This window comes from Hibiscus syriacus, unplaced genomic scaffold, assembly GCF_006381635.1.
Source record: "Hibiscus syriacus cultivar Baekdansim isolate YM2019G1 unplaced genomic scaffold, ASM638163v2 tig00016807_pilon, whole genome shotgun sequence".
Taxonomy (NCBI): Eukaryota; Viridiplantae; Streptophyta; class Magnoliopsida; order Malvales; family Malvaceae; genus Hibiscus; species Hibiscus syriacus.
Genome location: NW_024062392.1, coordinates 41,113 through 59,845, shown reverse-complemented (window position 1 = coordinate 59,845; position 18,733 = coordinate 41,113). Strand labels below are relative to the sequence as shown.

Genomic DNA, 18,733 nt, shown 5'->3' with positions numbered 1-18,733 from the left:
AAAATTTGACATGAATACCCAATCTCTGTTTATAAGCATTTGCTTAAGAAATGTATTGTATTGCTTCATTAAAATAACATTTAGAAAATGATTTCAGAAAAATTTGTCAAACAGTGGAAAATATTTACGGAAATCGTATTTCAAAAAATGTAATTCATTTTTCTAAAAATCATTTTTCGGAAACTATTTTCTAGTGAAACAAACATACCCTAAATTTGTTTTAATTCAATAAATTTATTTTAATAAATTTATTTTAATCCAATAGGTTATTTTAATTTATTATACTCGTTAACAGTAATATGAGAGAAAGGTAGTAGGAACATAGAAAGGGTATTATAGTCCATCCACCTCCCGCCTTGTATTTAGTCCAGTCCTGAGTAGGGATGTGCAAATTTGAATATCGAATCTAATCCGATTCGAAAATTTGGATATCCAAAAATTTTAGATACTTAAAATAATGATCTGTATTCGATCTGAAAAAATTGGATATCCAAACTTTTGAGTATCCAAATTTTATGATCGAATATCCAAATCTGAATTTAAAATATAATTTGACAAAATTTAATTTTAGTTTTATGATTTAATGACTTATTAATACTTTTACTATATATATATATATATAATATTTATATATATATATATAATTACGCACACACAATACATAATTAAATATCTTAATTTTTATTGGTTAGAGTTTTAATAGGTTAGTGTGTTACTCATTTATTGGGCTAAAGATGCTTAAAATCTAAAAGATCATTTTTTAGGATTTATAATAATCTAATTGAAATTTATTCGATCTATATCCGATCCGATTAATCATATTTTTAATTTGAGTTATCCAAAATTAAAAAAACTCAAAATAAAAAAAATACCGAATATCTAATTTTTAGATTGAATCACCAAATCAATATATATATATATATATATATATTTTTTTCACCTAGTCTGAGAAAGGCATTCTCCAACTAATATAACCTTCTCCTTTCTTTCTATTTTTTTATTATTTGAATAAAAGAAAAGAATAAGGCAGGATCTCCAACCGGAGATATTCCCGTTTCTTCTCCGCGAGAACGCTGTCTGGCGCGTTCTATCCACGCTCTTCAACGGTCCTCCTTCACATTCACTCTTCTCCGCACGCTTTCCTTCCTCCTTCTTGTCCCTTTCTCGCCATTGGAAGGGTTTCATCTCATCTTAAACCCCAACTAGGGTTTGACTGGTCCCAAAGCTCCTTTCCCACTGATTCCATCATTCATGACATGCGATTTCTCAGCTGCCAACGAATATGACTGAAAACAAAGAAACAGAAAAAGGGTTCAATCAGCGAGGAAGATGTCTCAACCTCCTGCAAAGGTCCCTCCTTTTCCCAATTTATTTGGCTATATTCGGATTTTTTTTTAAGGTTCTTTTCTGTAATTATGATTTTTTGGTTTGGGCAGGTATTCTGCAACTACTATTTGGCACTGTTGCAAGAAGTGGCACAGCAACCAGGTGTAAAGCTGAATTGGAATGCTTTAGTCAAGAAGACTTCTACTGGGATTTCTAATGCTAGGGAATACCAGATGTTATGGCGCCATTTGGCCTACCACCACTCATCGCTTGAAAAATTCGATGATGGAGCTCAACCCTTGGTCAGCTTTTTAGATTTTTGTTTTTCTTTTAAACCTTTGATATATATATATAGCAATGCTATTGCTAGGGGTTTAATTCAAAGTCTTCTTCCAAAAACCAATACCCCTTAGATTAATATACCATTTGGATGCCTATCTTTTGAGTATATTTAGATACAGTTGGTATCAGGGATTTATATTCTGGCTTTGCATTTATCACGATTGCGGACTAGCAGATGTTATGTTATTGTGATCATTGCGAGTATCGCGGTCGTGCAATAATGGTTTCGGACAGCATTGCTACTGCTATATAATGGCTGTTATTCCAATAGCTACGCTATTATATCCCTGTTTGGTATATTTGTTCTATCTGCCGGCAATGCTAAGTGTTAATTTAGTATACCATTTGGATTTTTTTGATTTTGGTATATTGAGATAGCTTTGGTTAATTGAGGTGTATATGTTTCCTGATATTCTAACTCATGTCCTGCCAAATGCTGGTTTTGCTTTGGAAATTAAAATTTATGATCGTATTTCATCCGTTGATCAAAGTTCTTACAGCTGTAGTGTCATTTGATCAACCTTTTATCTTGCAGGATGATGACAGTGACTTAGAATATGAATTGGAACCTTGCCCTTCTATTGGTGGTGAAACTTCAGCAGAGGCTGCAGCATGTGTGAAGGTAAGTAAAATAAATATAAATACCGAAAAAATGACGATAAAGGTTTAATCTTCTATCATTTTTGGTTGATGATCATGCAACATCTTTAGGATGGAAAAACAGTAACGGTAGCACATAAACTATAAATAATAAATGATATAGTTAACACCGAAACCATTTTTGGCCTGGTTGGTGGTACCTCTTACCTGTTAGATAACTGAGTTCTGAATGTTCCATTCGTTGCAAACTTTTAAACTGGCTAGGTGGTATGAAATGTTGCTAGTAGAAGATGGTTTTTGACATAGTGTGGTTAATGGCTTCCCGTGACCAGTATTGAACAGTTAATTTGAACTTTATGGGAATCAAACAGATCGTAGTTTTGGTTAACCTGCTCTTCTCTCAAGTTTCACAACTGATTTATCTCGTTGCTTGCTTTTCTTTTCCAAGCCTGTAAGATGAAATGGTTTTCTTGTCAGGTTTTGATTGCTTCTGGTTTACCAAGTGACTCAAGTCTCACAAACAATTCAATGGTAGAGGCCCCATTAACAATAAATATACCTAATTTGCAGTCGTCTAGAATACCTTCAGAAAATTCGCAGCCCACATGCTCAATGCGAGGGATGACTATCACGGTTCCAGTTTCTGTTCAGAAACAGATTCTTCCTGCAGTGACATCGGCTGAAACATTGGAAGGAAACGGATCGGCTGGTGCAAACCTACCTGCTCGAAGGAAAAGAAAACCTTGGTCGGAAGCAGAAGATATGGAACTTATTTCTGCTGTGCAGAAATGTGGTGTTGGAAATTGGGCAAACATCTTGCGAGGAGACTTCAAAGGAGATAGGACTGCTTCACAGTTGGCTCAGGTTGTTTTCTAATTATAACCAGATGACTTATTTATTTTATATATCTGTTAACTTTGGTCATTATATCAAATTATCAATCCTTCTTTTTAGCCATCTAGTTGTTGCTCTAGAATAACAATCCTGTTATGATCTTGTAATCTTGTGCTTTGGATTAATGATTCAGCTCGTTGGAGGGAGATCAAAACCTCTTAGCTTATCAAAGAGAAAATATCTTTTTAGGGTTTTTTTGATAAAATAGTTAGGGTTTTATTATTTCATACGTCCTTTTAAATAATGACCCGACTCATTATGCTATTCTTAAAATGAAAATATAAATCAAGTGAAATAAGAAAACATAATAAATCTTCGGAGAGAAATGAAAGCACCTGAGCCTTTATTTAATAACCCAAATTAAGGACCTTTCCTAACATAGATTTAGCATAACATTACTCCTTTCTGGCAAAAAGAGCTTGTCCTCTAGCTCCAAGCCAGAATAAACTTGGTGACAGGTTCATTCCATTAGTAATAGTTGAAATCAGTAAGGGTCGTGCACCTCTACAAATTTATTCTCACTTGTTAGCACCATCGAATAAAAATCTTCAAGATTGTTATCTGCATTTAAAATTATCTCCATAAGCTTCTCACCTGCATTCAATATTTTTAAAAAATAACTTAGAAAGGTTGGACCAATTAAACTTCTTCGATATGGCATTGAAGAGTTTTTGGATTGGGTATAAAGAAAATGTCTGATTATCAGAAATGATTTTAGGAATGGTTGATGAATAAGACAAGGATGAGAAGTTGGTGATGGATTTAGAAGGGCTTGATGCATGGGACAAGGGAAGGACATTAGTAGAGGTTGTCATCGATGGTTTGGTTTCTTCAGATAAAGGGTCTTCCTTTGTATCAGCCATGGAGTCACTGACCTGTTTAGCAGCAGTTAGTCAGTTACTCCATGCAGGTGATGTAACAGTTGGGATGATTGAGTTTTTGACTTCAGCAATTTGCTGCGACATAATTGTATGATGTATCTTCTTGCATATTTCGACCTATTGTTCTGTACTGTTCTGCCATTGCCAAGGACCGTTGGCTCTGAATACTCAATGTTAGTGATCTTGTGCTTCGGATTAATGATTCAGCTCACCGGAGGGTAGATTGAAACCTTAGACTCATTAAAAGAGAGAACAAGATCTTTTTAGTGATCTTTTAATAAAATTCTGACTTAGGGTTTTATCATTTCACCTGTCCTTTTAAATAAGGACCCAACTCTTTACGTAAAGAGGAAAGCTATTCCTAAAAGGAAAATAAATCAACTGAAATAGAAAACATAATCAGTAAACTTGTGGAAAGAAATAAAACATAACCTAAGCCTTGATTAAATAACCCAAACCAAGGGTCGTTCCTAATGTAGATTTGGTCTGTAACAAATCCGTTGTCATCTAGTCCGGTCATGATGCCTGGGTTTTGCCCAGTTTATCCCGGGTTCAAATCCCGGCAACGGAATTGTTGCAACTGTGTATATTTTTTAATTTTTGACCAATTCTTTGAAACCTGATTGGATGGCTATAGTAGTATCGTGCAACTGAAGCTACTAGACTATTTGTTTCTGTTTTCTTCTTCTGCTAATTATGATAAGTTCTACTATTTGCAGAGATGGACTATTATTAAGAAGCGAGCTGGTAACTTAAATGTGGAAGGAAACTCCACTGTTCCCCAACTTTCCGAGGCACAGTTGGCAACGCGAAGTGCTTTGTCCTTGGCCCTTGATATGCCTGATAAAAACTTAACAGCAGCTTGTACAAATAACCCTGGTAATCTTCTTCATCTAATGCTATTTTTAGTTCATTTGAAGTGTTTGATGTGAGGACATTCTTTAAGAGATGAAATTATGGGAACCTTCTTTTTATCCTTCCAGTTTTTTTCTTTGAATAAAGAAGGCCTATTGTTCTCTTTCTAATAGACTAACATCGTTGCTTCTGAGCCAGGTTTGAAGATCACATCCAGTACCTCTGCACTTCCAACTACTGGTGTTGAAGCTTCGGTTCAACTGCAAAGCCAGCTCCAACAAGGTCCCATTGCTTCTGCCCAATCTCAAATCATTCCCAACAAGGTTCAATCACTTCTGTCTTGTCCCATAATCAACCTCAAAAAGCTCCGGTTATTCCATCCCGTCCCATAATGAGCCTCAAAAAGTTCCAGTTGCATCTGTCCCTGCCAAGAATCCGTCTCAGCAAATTCCTGTTGCTTCAGTCCAAGTCCCAAACCTGTCTCAAGAAGGTCCCATGACTATGAAATCCTCTCCCCAGGGATCATCAGGTTCTACTTTAAAATCTTGGGTGTGCTTGAAGAACCCACCATCATATTTTTCCAGTAGAGGTTCAATCCTAGATGCCACTGCTGTTGCTGCTGGAGCCCGTATTGGTAGCCCAGAGGCTGCTGCGTCCCTGCTTAAGGCTGCCCAGTCTAAAAATGCTATTCATATAAGCACTTCAGGTGGCTCTTCGGTTAAACCTGTCATACCCAGTGGTCCCTCTTTTCATTTGGAGGTGCATTCTAATGTGCAATCTTCGACCTCGCATCCTGTTTCAGCGAAATCTGCAGCTCAAAGAGCTGAGCATACTCCTCCCTCATCATTAAATTTGTCGACTCAGCAGTGTAATGGCATCGCTGCTAGTCCAACTGTTGAAGGTCTCTCAAAGGAAGAGCCGGAAGCAGCTGTAGATACCATGAGTTCTGTGTCGAACAGTTTGCCTGTCGAGCACGTGCGAGAAAATAGAGCACACATTTTGGAAAATGAACCAGGTGAGGGAGTTAAAGAACAAAAAGCAGCTGCATCAAATCTGGAATCTGAGTCCAAGAATCTTGAGGCAGTTGCTGAGCATCCTAATGAGAAATCAGTTGAAGATCATCAAGTTAATGCAGAATCGAACCTGGTTGAAGAATGCCTAAATGCCAATGATAGTACCACTGATTGTTCATTGGCTGACAAAAGTGACTGTCAACCAGCCGCAGAAGAAATCTGCAGGAATCAGAGTATGATCAATACTCCGGCAGAAGCATCTCTAAACAATGGATGCACCAAGGACATGGAGATTTCGAGCCCAAAAGAAACTTCCGAAGGTCTGTACTGAGACATGATGTCTCGAGTCACAGTTCGGATTATTCGAATATGCTATGGTCAGTTGCTTGCACTGCAAGTCGAGTCTTGGCCTATGACATATTCTCTGTAGCAGTATATCCATCCATCGAGGTTTTAGTCTAAAGCTATTCCTGGAAAATATGTTGGAGATTTATGTGTATGTTTCTCTTGAATTGTTCAGAATTTTCTATAGGAAAAAGTGAAGACTGTTGGGTAGAGAATTTTTTATGATTGGATCATTTAATAAAAATGTGTTTTTCCTCTTAAAATTATTTGGTTATTCTGTATTTTTATCTCTCCATAATAGCAATGTTGATATAGTTATTAAAATAATAGCTACTAATAAAGTAGCGATGTTTTATTCAAGTGGTAAACAGTTTGAAATCTAGGAAATCAAGGTTTGATATTGCTTAATCAATGTTTTAGGTTCGAGTCATTGTGTATATAAAAAATTCTTGTTGAACGATTCATCCACTAAAATTAGGTGTATGACTCAGGTCGATCTAAATTAGTCAAGATGAAATCTTATAATAGATTAGTCAGACTGATATCTTGGAATTAAAAACCATAGAACTAGAGGGCAAATAAATAAATAAATGAAGACCACTTATTATTGAATATGCAAAAAACATTTCACTTTCCATATCTTCAGAACTTGAATGCAATTAGGTATTCACTATTTATAACAAAATTGGGTTATTTGGTAAACAAATGATAATTGATAGCAGACTCTAATAACTAGTTCGATCAACTGATTTATTAGCTGATTTGATTAACTATTTGTATAAAAGCGTTTGGTAAAATTTAGCTAATAACTGATAACTAATATAGGTAAAATGACAAATAAGAGTATGATGCATTTAGCTGTTAAATACATATATGTTTTATAATACTTTAGTCTTTATTGGAGACGAAATTATTTGGATAAAATGCTTTTGACAAGGAATTAAAAAAAATCCTTAAGGAAATTAGTGAATATTTTTGAAAATTTTGAATATATTTTTTAAATTTAATATTTACAAATATTAACCTTGTGAGATTGATACATACTATTAATCTTGAATAAAATATCAACACTACATTTTTTCCTACTTTCATGTTTTGCTATATTTTATTAACTAAAATATATTTGAAAATCTATAACTAAAAAATAGAATAATAAAATAAAATTTCACTAAAATATATTAGGATAGAGGTTATTTCATTAGATTATGTTTTCTGACAAAGATGTAATTATGGAAATAAAAAGGTTAAATATGTCATTTAACATCTTATTTTGCAATCAGCTCTCCTAATCACTGGGTTTTTCAGCTTTTTCATTTTCAACTTATTTTTGCACAATAAGCGAGTGTTTACCAAATACTAAAAGTGAAGGGTTTGACTACCAATCAACTATTTGTACTCAAAAAAATTAAAAAAATTCTTCAAAAAGTTGTTTACCAAACACTCCCAATATATAATTAGCAATTCTATTAATATCAAATTTCTAAAAATATCTTCAAGTTTTTATAAAATTTAGTTTTTTATTTTATTTTTAATATTTAAATTATTTGTTGACATAGAACATGAAATAAAATATCACGTGTGCAAAATTTAGTTTATTTTTTTAATATTTAAATTATTTGTTGACATAGAACATAAAATAAAATATCACGTGTGCAAAATTATTCATATATGTATAAAATTAATGACGTCATCTATTAACTACCATATCGATAAGATTAGCTGTTAATAATTATTTCTATCGAGAGATTTGATAAATTTTAGGGTAAATTATATATTTAGTACTTAAACTATCAATTTTGATATATTTTAATACTTAAACTATCAATTTTGATATATTTTAGTACTTAAACTTTAAAAAAAATTAAAACTTAACGTTAAATTTTGAATGGGGTACTAAAATGAAACAAAAACTTAAGTACTAAAACGGGTCAAAACTGATAATTTAAGTACTAAATGCGTTAAGTTTTTAAAGGCGGATAACTAAAATGAAAAAAAACTAAACGTTAGGTATAGTTTTGAAAAGAATGAATGTTTAGGGAATAAAACAGACTTAAACTGATAATTTAAGTACTAAATGCATAATTTATCTTAAAATTTATTAGGCGAAAGATTAAGTTAGATACACAAAAAATAGGGACTTGATTGATTTTATGAAAATACATCTAAAATTAACTGACCCTATTTCCATATGTAGTGGGGTAAGAGAGAGGTAGGATAGTAGACTGCCCCCAACAGCTTCCGTGGAAGACCCCCGACAGTCAGAATTATGAATTGTCTATCGTGAGACTCGATCTCACGATCACAAGATTAAGAGTCTTGCGCTATACCAACTGAGCTGAAAAGACAATTCAATTTAAGCTAAAGCTCTTTCTTTCTGTTGAATTTCGCATCTGTTGATTGGTCCACTGAAATAAAATGGCCCGCAACTGTAGTTGAAGCCTACTCGTATTCATATTTAATGTAAAATATCAAAAGATAAAACTACACTTTTAGTGATTTTATTCTATTTTGATCACATGATTATTATGATTTTTAAATTTAAATTTAATATTGTATTTTGATTATATTTTAATTATTTTTTTAAAAAAAATAACAAAACTACAAACGTGACATTTTATAAATAAAATAAATAATAGCGTGACATTATCTTATAGTAACACATCGACACAACTTATTAATTTTTAATGGTGACTAAAATGAAATTAAAATATAATGTTATTGGCACGCCCTTGAATTAGGGATGGTAAACGAGCGGGTCGGGTGCGAATACCCCCTCCTCCATCCCCATCCCCATCCCCACCTAATATTTCACACCCGCCCACGCGAGTACATTCTCAAATCTATCCCCATGTCTACTATCCAATTAGAGATGTACCCGGCTAGACCCGCCTGACAACATATATTTTATACAATATTAATATTTATAAATTAGTCTCTAAAATTATACCTAAATTCATAATGATCCAAAATTTAATAGGTATTTAGTGGGCGGACGGATGCGAGATGGGTAAGGTCTCAAACCCATCACCCGCCCACTACCCACCAAAGTTATACTCATCTCGCCTCAATTAAAGCGGGTACGGTACAGAATCTACGAAATTGTATCTGTTTGCCATCCCTACTTAGAACCTCACGGCCCGTGACATTATGCATGATTAAACAAAAAAATAATTAGATGAATAAAATGGAATAAAAGTGATAGTTTGGGTACTAAACTTGTAGCTTATCCAAAAACAAATTCTATTCATACAGTTTGATTCTTGATTGTGCAAATTTGGTTACGGCGTCGAAGGAAAACCTAGAGAAAACAAGTAAAAAACAGGTGTGCAAATTCCATTGTTTTCTTCTGCTTCTTGAACCGATAAACCCTAGCCAATTCAATTCACATTTTGGGTGATTGCTTCCGAATTTCGGTCGTAAACTTCTTCGTCTTCTTTTTTTTTTGCAGAGGTTCATATTGTTTTTTCTTTGAAGCTTGCTTATTGGTATGAGGAAATCTGGTGATTTGTCTTAGATATATTCGTCAATGGTATTTATTATTATTTTTGTTATCATCTTTATTGCTCTTCTATTTTTCCCCTAGAGATGCTGTTTTTTTTTTAGAAATTCTTTGACCATTTCATATTATTGTTCTGATTGAAGGATCCTGAGAATGAAGACCTTCCTCAATATGAGCACATTTTTCAAAACGAATTCTCATATAGAAAGTAAGATATTTTTGTATCATAATATTTTTAAAAGTAACCTCATATTTTCATAGCTGCTTGGATATTTTCGATTTCGATTCTTTGAAATGCTGCTTTATGCATTTTTCCTGGACTGCTTGCATTTACACTAGGATGGCTTAATTGTTATCCAAATTGCATTATTTTGCAGACATAAAAAGCAAAAAGAGGAGGATATTGCTATATGTGAGTGCAAATTTGACTTCAGCGATCCTGATAGTACATGTGGAGAGAGGTGCTTGAATGTACTAACAAGCACAGAATGTACACCCGGTTATTGTCCTTGTGGTGTTTACTGCAAGAATCAGGTAAATATTATATCTAACATGAGTGTGCTTCAAGAAGGGCTAGGTCACTTGGGGTATGGGTATTAATTATGTTTGAGGTTATGTGCATGTCCTTGTTCTATGTGCATCTTCCTATGTAGGTTCATGCGTGGCATGTCTAGTGATTAACTCCATTACTTTTAGAATGTCTCTGTGAATCCTTAATATAAGTCTGTTTGGTCTTTTTTTTTTCCTGTCTTTATGTTCCTTTGATTGGGTGTCAGCTTTTAGTATGTTATGTAGAACTAAATATTTGACTCTAGAGGGAAGTAATTACTTACGGCATCTAGTTTATTTGGTCCAATTGTGCTTGACATTTGATTAGATGCTGTTTGCAATTTATTTAATCATCTTTACATGCCATTTCAACTTATCCTTGAGTCATTTCAATTTTATTTCGTTGCTTCCTGGTTCCCTGGGCCATTCAAATGTAAAACAGGGTCTGATATTTATTTAAGTAGAACCTACGTTTTCTACTCAACTTCTCTTCAGCTAGATATACACAATAAGTCTTCCATTAATGAAGAGAAACGTAATCCATTTAATTTCATTTGCTTGCTTGTAAGTTGTAATGGGCTGTTATATTTAGAAACATCACTAACTTGCAAATATGGATCATGAAGTTAAATGGTGAGAGGTGTAGAACTATTATTCCTAGAATGCTTTAGAAATATTTGGGCTTCCCTTCTTAACTATTAGGAAAGAACTATGCCATTAAATTTTTTTTTATTTTGCTTGAAGATACTGATTAATTATTATGAGAGACATGCATTTTTTTGGGTAAGAGACTAATACATTTCTATTAATGTTTTATATTCCATTCTAAAAGAAATTTCAGAAATGCCAATATGCTAGAGTTTCACTGTTTAAAACAGAGGGCCGTGGTTGGGGTCTGCTTGCTGCTGAATATATAAAGGTAACAGTTGGCAACCAATATCCAGTATTAAATTTTGGGATCAATCTTGCAATTTGGCATCAATTATTTCTTGTTCGATAATTTTTTGTTTCAATGCCTGCTTTTAACATGCTGATCTACATTTGCATTGAGCAGGCTGGACAATTTATTATCGAGTATTGTGGCGAAGTAATATCTTGGAAAGAAGCAAAGAGAAGGTCTCAAGCTTATGAAAATCAAGGTGAACTAGAATTTCGTTAGAATTGTTGCTTTTTATGAAAAAAATAGAAAGGACTTGCAACCTTCTTCCTTTGATGCAGGTCTTAAGGATGCATTTATTATTTCTCTGAATGGCTCTGAATCCATTGATGCCACTAAAAAGGGAAGCCTTGCTAGATTCATCAACCACTCATGGTGAGCTACTTATGCATTAAGTTTTCAGCTTTTAGTCTCCTTAAGTTTAATATCGTTCTGGCCATGTTTTTCCAAAATTACATTGGTTGAATTATTTTGTCTTTCAGCCAACCAAATTGTGAGACTAGGAAGTGGACTGTTTTGGGAGAAATACGAGTTGGAATATTTGCAAAAGAAGATATTCCTATTGGAGGTGAACTTGCATATGATTATAACTTTGAATGGTATGGTGGTGCAAAAGTTCGTTGTCTTTGTGGTGCACTCAACTGTTCAGGATTTCTTGGAGCAAAGTCTCGTGGCTTTCAGGTAAATGTTTAAGTGCATCAAATTAGAATTTATGTGAGCATGTATGTTCTGCTTAAAAAAAATATCATTTGAAGTGAAATGTTTTTTGTCATGATCTTTTAGAAATATATAGCTCATGGTATTATCCATTTGTTGATTCAGTTCCCTTGGTCACGACTCTGTAGTATCCTACTATGCTTGATTTTCTCTGTGTTTGGGGTATTAATTCTCATTTTTTAAGGCCCCTTTAACTTTTTTTTTTGGAATGGTAATCTTCACAATATTTAGGTTGGATTTGGAATGTATTATAATGAAATAGCTGAGAGAGATGGATGCTTAATCCATTAGCCTCAATTGTCAGATTGTGCTGCCAATTTATAAGTAGTTTTCATCTTTATGTTGTACTGATGTCTTTCTAAACATTGCACTCCTTTATTTTCATTGTTTACTAGTTTGATCAGTCCCTCCAATTTGGAATATTTATTGTAGTTCAGACCATGATTTGGAGGGATAAAACATTTGGTTATGTTTGTTAAAGCAATTTGCAAAATTGTTTTAGAAATCTCAAGAATTCACTCGTAAAATGTCCTCAAGGTTTTGTCCTTTTCTCTTGCATATATTTAAACAATCAATCTTGATCATGATTTGCATCCTCAAAAAAAATGTTCATAATTGGTGTTTTTTACTTATTTGAAAACCATTGCACTCATATATCTCCTTTTCAAATGGATATATCTTTTTTCTAGTTTAATATTACATTGTGTTTTTATTGGCTTCCAGCTACAACTTGTATCTTCTTGGTTTTGTTTGCTATATTCCCCTTCCCTCGAATATCTGATTGTATATCTTTGTGTTGGTGCTTTTTTATTCATGTAATTTAAGAATTTCTTGCAAAACTTTTCAACAGGAGGATACCTATGTATGGGAAGACGATGATGAGCGGTTATATATCTTCATTATTTTTTAATGCGATTTTGGTTGACACATGAGCTTTTAAATATTTTATTATTTCAGATTTATTTATCAAGTATTAGGTATACTATGAAGTATGAACAGCTAGGATTATCAGTTATCTTTAAAGTTTAAATCTAGGGTTAGGATTGAAACTTTATTTTGCAAGAAAGCCTATAATGAATATGTTGTAAAATATTTTCAACCACAATTTTCTTATTATTTTCTTTCATTAATACAAAGAAAATACTAAGTTTTCCAGGGCTTCACTTTGCCACTTGTTTGTTTCAGCCTATTTTATCGATTTTCTTTTGTTTTCCCTTAAACCACACCAAATTTGGCATCAAAACCAAATTAGATCCTGGGGTTTATATTAGGGTTTGCTTTTAAGCTATGAATGGATGTGTAATTGGTCGAAGGAGGGAAAATCAAGGTCAAGATTGCGATGCAATGTGAGGTTGAAGAAATTTTTGTGTGCAATTTATGATTTGTTGTGACACAACCAAGTGGGAACTCAGTTGCAAATTCTGAACGGTTTCCACAACCATTTTAACATACCGAAAGTTATTCTTACTAAATTTTGGTGAGGAAGAAAATCCCTTTCATGATAGACCCATAAACCATGTGGTACAAGGTGGATTAAAGGAGCAGTTGGTGCCTGGCCTTGAATTAAAAAGGGATGAAACTGAAATTAAAGTTGATTTTCTTAACAAAGATGTACGTGGAAGAGCAATAGTATGATATAACATGTTTATAATGAGCATTTGAAAGTATGTAAAGATGTATATCCAATTCAGGAGAGTCCTTGATTGTTCTAATGATAACGACCAATGGTGGTGAAGAGGAGTCTAGCATTGTGATTGATGCATATAGCTGGTGACTAAGGTCCTAGTCTGCTCTAAGGAAAAACATTACCATCACCATACCCAACATCAAATCCAAGAGATGGAAACATTCTTAAAGAATGACCTCAACTAGATGATAAAGCACAGTGGAGACACCGTGGTTGAATCACATTCTTTATCAAATTGGGTGATTTTATGGTGTTTTTGAACATTGATTCGTAGAGTGATCTTCATCAAATTAAGTTGAGAAGCACTGATGATAGGAAGGAAACTTTTAAGGCTCGTGACCTTTATGAAAGGTTAGAAACGCCTAACACATGCATGCGGATCATGAGCGAGGTAGGTAGAGTATAGAAACATATAAGTGTTGCCCTTAATGATATTCCTACAAAAATAGTGGTTTCTGATCGATGTGCTGTTTGTTTGAGTGGCACATCTTTTAACACTTCAGAATGCTTTCTATAATTACAAGGTGTTTTACAGCATCCATTGTTTCTTAAAGGTTCCAAAGCTTCAGAACACTCGAACAATCTTGGAGCTAGTTCTTTGGTGGAAAATACAACTCCAATCTTTGAGACTTTTACTTTAGATAAGAAGGATAATGTTCTTGATGTGCGCAAAATTGATGTAGATATCCCTAAGACAGTAACGTGCTCCCTGAGTGATTTTAGTGTTCATGATCTAGATGTTTATGTTGATGCGGTGAAACATCTCATTGGAATTGAGATTTTCAAGCTGGGGAGAATGATGTGGGAACTTTTATTATTTTATAATATTTTGTTATTCCAGATTCATTTATTAGGTATTAGATAAATTGTGGACGGCTAGGGTTATTAGTTGTCTTTAGGGCTTGAGATGATTCAAAATAACAAACTACTGGGCTTTATATACCATGTATTATTCCAACTTATCTACTAAAAATCGAGGTGTTCAATAAGCCTCTGAGGGATGATCTTCAACTTCCTGCAGAGGGGGATCCACAATTCCATCAAGCTGAAAGAACACGTCATGAAATCCAAAAAGATGACTGCACATGGACCAGTCCAGGTCACCCTCATTGCTGTAACTTGCCATGTCACGAGATCTCTTCTTCCTTCTAGCGTAGACGCGTAAGGGTGGAGCTGTATCACACAATTTATTGTTTTCTTTAATTAATAGATAGAAGCTAGAGGTTTTTACACCCAAATTTTCAAGATTTCCATCTTTCGTACTCGTTTGTTCCAGCCAAATTCTATTGATTTATTGTTATTTTCCCCTATACCACACTATTTGTTCATCTTAAAATTTCCATCATTAGTCATTTTTTCTGTTTTATCTATATTTTTATTTTGCATTTGTAGTCACTTTAATCATTCCATGACCTCCCCTTGCATTTAAAGAAATGGAATCTACTGGCTATATTTATATACAAGAGATTCTATCTGATCTGCATAGAGTATTTCATATAAACTTGTGTGAAGTGTTACGCATAATGTATTGCTGTTTCCTATCGAGGTTTAACCATACTTGGTCTAGTTGCTTGAATTTATGGAATGCTCATGCTTTACAGCCCGTCTGGACTTCTGTTTGAAAATTTTATTTGAAGTTTAAATGTACCATCTTAAAGACTTATGGAAAAGTTTTTATATCTATTTTTCTCTCTCCGACTTGATGCTGCCACCCTTTTTTTGTTCTTATCAATATCTTTGTGCTATAACCCTTTTCACATATGAAATTGTAATGAGTTTCCGATAGTATATATTTTGTTATTATGTTAACCTAAATATGCTCTCTTGGCAGGTATTCAGTTGAAAAAATCCCGTTGTATGATTCTGCTGAAGATGAGCCTGCCACAAAGCTCCTGAAAGCTGTAAACTTGAGTTCTGAGGATGATGTTAATGTTAAAAGTGGACAGCCCATAATAATGGATGTTAGTATGAAATCTGAGCACCAGTTGGAGTCTACTGTTGATACGGTTCCTATAGAAGGGGTAATTGTGAATACAGTGAAAACTGAACCAACTAAAGATGTGAACTTGTATTCTCAAGATGCTCAGCCGGCTTTTTCTCAAAAGAATGCAATGATTTCTCGCATCCGTAGTAACAGTGCATGCCGGAACTATCACATCAGATCAGGGCCCATGATTAAGAAAAAGTCACAGCATTATTCTAATGGAAAGTCGAAAAATCTTTCAAAGAAACCAGTTGATATAAAACATCTTGCTAAACTCTTGGCATCAAAAGGACAAGAGGAGGTCTTCCGATATGAGGTATGATTGCCTATTTTCCTGTTAACTTGATTTGGTAGCCCTTTGCATCCTATCATAGGTCATCTCGAGGTTAATGATTACTACATTAGGACACAAGCCCATTTTTGGGCATGGGAAGCTCTGAATTAAATTTGGGCAGATGGTAGCAAAAATCATTCCCAATGACATTTGAATAGTCACATTGCTGGTTTAAAATACAATACATACTTGATTAGACTGGTATTTTGTTGCATCTTTCATCTTGGGTGTGTTAAAAGTTCCAACATCATGTTCGGAACTTTAGTTGTCATATTAAATATGCATTTGGATGCTTAAACTCAAATGTTTTTCTTTTTTGTTTATATCTAGTTCGTTTTTTTTAGGGGGGGGGAGATTATGTGTAATTCAATGAATGTATGATTTTGTGTTGGATTTAATCTATATGACTTCCTAGTTTCTGATAATAACTTTTAGATAATTTTTCCTTTGCTAATCTTATTATGTTTGATTTGAAAGGTAAAAGCAACAAACAACCACAAATTGATCTATAGGATATCTTGGGAGGGGAGCTAAAACTTGAATTGTTTGGTAGTGCAAATATCGCAAACTATTTTATTTATAAATTGTCGAACCCTTGTGTCTCGGTAATTCTACCGACATGCATTGCTCTCAACCTTTTTCGGATTTGATCAGTATTATGTTAGTGATAGATGCTTCATGTAGGTACTCTGTTTCTTTTAGATTTATGGGGCACATGAGCTGCCTTTAGTTTAAATAACTTACTATACACTGAATACCAATTCTCTAGTTCATGCTTTAGAGGGCAAGGCATAGAGCATCCATCTCCGAAAACACGATGAGAACTATGATTTGTGAATACAATTTCTGCAAGATCATATCCTGTCGGATTGAAACATGAAATCGAATTCTTACATCAACCTCATGCATCTGAAACTTCATATTTAGCTTGAATGTTTAGACCCCCAAAAAAAACAAAAACTTGTTAAAAGCTTATATTGGGGGCTTCTGGACATGTATTGCAGGAAATGAAGAATGAAGCAGCTTCCCAGCTTGCTTCTTTGTATAATGAAATAAGGCCGGCAATCGAAGAGCACGAGAGGGATAACCAAGACAGTGTATCAACCAGTGTGGCTGAGAAGTGGATTGAAGCATGCTGCACCAAATTAAAGATAGAATTTGATTTCCATTCTTCAATTCTCAGAAATATCGTCTGCACTCCGCCTAAGGCATGCGAGCAACTGAAGTCTTCTGAACTGGAAGGACAAGGAGGAAGCCATAACGATAATGAAGTGAAATTGTTAGAATTTTGAAAATTGAAGTGCTAAGACAATGTTACACTACTGATAAATAAATAGAAAAGCAAGTATTTGACCAGTTTGCACCTTGAGTTCCTGCATTACTTTAACTGGCCTATACAGATCGTCTCGGCGTCTAGTTCAGGCTATCGATGCCTTACAGTGCTCGGTGATGGTCGAATAAGCTCATAAGCCATCCTTGTGGATTATGATGTAGCATCCATTGATGAATAGAGACTTTCATTTCTCATCACTCTTTTGCAAAGTCTTCAAGAGAATATCAATGGGGTTTTTATATCTTTACAGTGTCTTTCACTTCTACTACATTCTTTCTTAATATATCGTTTTTGGCTCGAATAATATTCAACTCCACCACAGTATCTCGACCTTGATTAGGTGTATTCAAAATTATCCGACTCGTTGACCTATCGACTTAAACACTAAAAGATCGGGTAGTTTTCTAAAAAAGATTATCCGACTGGGCGGGGTATTCGACCCAGGATTTTTCTTAGGTAGTTGGGTTAGATCTAGGCCTTTTAAATTATATTTTTATCTTAGTTTCTTCAAAATTTTTACCTTCAAACTAAATTTAAATCCCTAAAAATCTTTCTAAATTTGTATTGTATACTTTTAAAATTTAAAATTTTCAAAAATATTTTTATTAATTTGTCAGATTTGATGAAAAAAATTACGATCAAAATTAATATTTTTCTGAAACAAGAAAAGCCAGTCATCATTTATTAAAGGAACAAAGCCCAACGCAACGATGAGGAAAATAAAGCAAAACGCCGAAACAGCTGGCGGAGAAACTAAAGCAAACAACAACATAAATGAAAGAGAAAATAATTTCAGTGACCAAAAATCTCAGATAATATACGATTTTGATCAATTTTTTTTGGATTTACGAAAATGACCAACAAAATCGCAATGCGATCTCTAATTCGCATTGCGATCTCCACTATCACAAATTCGCGTTGCATTTCGCGTTGCGATAGTTGAAAATCGCGTTACGATTTTCTAAATTCGTTGCGATAGTCTACAATGTAAAATCGCAACGAATTTGGAAAATCACAACGACAACTGTAGACTATCGCAACGCGATTTTCAACTATCGCAACGCGAACTGGAAAATCGCAACGCGAAATGGAAAATCGCAACGCGATTTTCAACTATCGTAACGCGATTTTCAACTATCGCAACGCGAACTGGAAAATCGCAACGCGAAATGGAAAATCGTAACGCGATTTTCGCAACGAATTTGAAAAATCGCAACGACAACTGTAGACTATCGCAACGCGAACTGGAAAATCGCAACGCGATTTTCAATTATCGCAACGCGAAATGCAACGCGAATTTGCGATAGTGGAGATCGCAATGCGAATTAGAGATCGCATTGCGATTTTATTGGTCATTTTCGCAAATCTAAAAAAAAATTGATCAAAATCGTATATTATCTGAGATTTTTGGTCACTGAAATTATTTTCTCTAAATGA

General features: G+C 34.1%; 3 protein-coding genes across 7 annotated transcripts; all 3 read left to right on the top strand.

The window, feature by feature from the left end:
* Positions 1 to 1,003: 1,003 nt before the first annotated feature.
* LOC120208651 lies at positions 1,004 to 5,317 on the top strand. The gene is made up of 6 exons (XM_039207876.1): positions 1,004 to 1,350; positions 1,437 to 1,628; positions 2,204 to 2,290; positions 2,746 to 3,132; positions 4,763 to 4,922; positions 5,097 to 5,317. The coding sequence occupies exons 1-6, from the start codon at positions 1,330 to 1,332 to the stop codon at positions 5,288 to 5,290; spliced, it is 1,041 nt and encodes a 346-aa protein (XP_039063807.1). The 5' UTR covers positions 1,004 to 1,329; the 3' UTR covers positions 5,291 to 5,317.
* Positions 5,318 to 5,393: 76 nt separating this feature from the next.
* LOC120208652 lies at positions 5,394 to 6,242 on the top strand. Its single transcript, XM_039207877.1, has one exon. It carries the CDS (start codon positions 5,394 to 5,396, stop codon positions 6,240 to 6,242), a length of 849 nt encoding a protein of 282 aa, XP_039063808.1.
* A 3,267-nt stretch (positions 6,243 to 9,509) lies between these two features.
* On the top strand, positions 9,510 to 17,282 carry LOC120208650 (histone-lysine N-methyltransferase ASHH1). 5 transcript variants are annotated; one of them, XM_039207873.1, is made up of 11 exons: positions 9,510 to 9,578; positions 9,705 to 9,785; positions 9,899 to 9,963; positions 10,133 to 10,289; positions 11,137 to 11,223; positions 11,359 to 11,443; positions 11,523 to 11,616; positions 11,724 to 11,922; positions 12,809 to 12,843; positions 15,477 to 15,945; positions 16,968 to 17,282. In XM_039207873.1, exons 2-11 carry the CDS (start codon positions 9,783 to 9,785, stop codon positions 17,253 to 17,255), a joined length of 1,482 nt encoding a protein of 493 aa, XP_039063804.1. In that variant the 5' UTR covers positions 9,510 to 9,578; positions 9,705 to 9,782; the 3' UTR covers positions 17,256 to 17,282. The 5 variants fall into 5 exon arrangements, with proteins under 5 accessions (XP_039063804.1, XP_039063803.1, XP_039063801.1 ...); XM_039207872.1 differs by having other exon boundaries at positions 9,519 to 9,578; positions 9,731 to 9,785; XM_039207870.1 differs by lacking the exon at positions 9,510 to 9,578 and adding an exon at positions 9,592 to 9,672 and having other exon boundaries at positions 9,714 to 9,785.
* The last annotated feature ends 1,451 nt before the right edge of the window (positions 17,283 to 18,733 follow it).

Coding starts and splice junctions, on each gene's coding strand:
- LOC120208651 (XM_039207876.1), top strand. CDS start 1,330: ATGTCTCAACCTCCTGCAAAG. Junction 1,629..2,203: donor ATGATGGAGCTCAACCCTTG/GTCAGCTTTTTA, acceptor TTTATCTTGCAG/GATGATGACAGTGACTTAGA. Junction 2,291..2,745: donor AGGCTGCAGCATGTGTGAAG/GTAAGTAAAATA, acceptor TTTTCTTGTCAG/GTTTTGATTGCTTCTGGTTT.
- LOC120208652 (XM_039207877.1), top strand. CDS start 5,394: ATGACTATGAAATCCTCTCCCCAGGGATCATCAGGTTCTACTTTAAAA.
- LOC120208650 (XM_039207873.1), top strand. Junction 10,290..11,136: donor GTGTTTACTGCAAGAATCAG/GTAAATATTATA, acceptor CCATTCTAAAAG/AAATTTCAGAAATGCCAATA. Junction 12,844..15,476: donor TGGGAAGACGATGATGAGCG/GTTATATATCTT, acceptor CTCTCTTGGCAG/GTATTCAGTTGAAAAAATCC.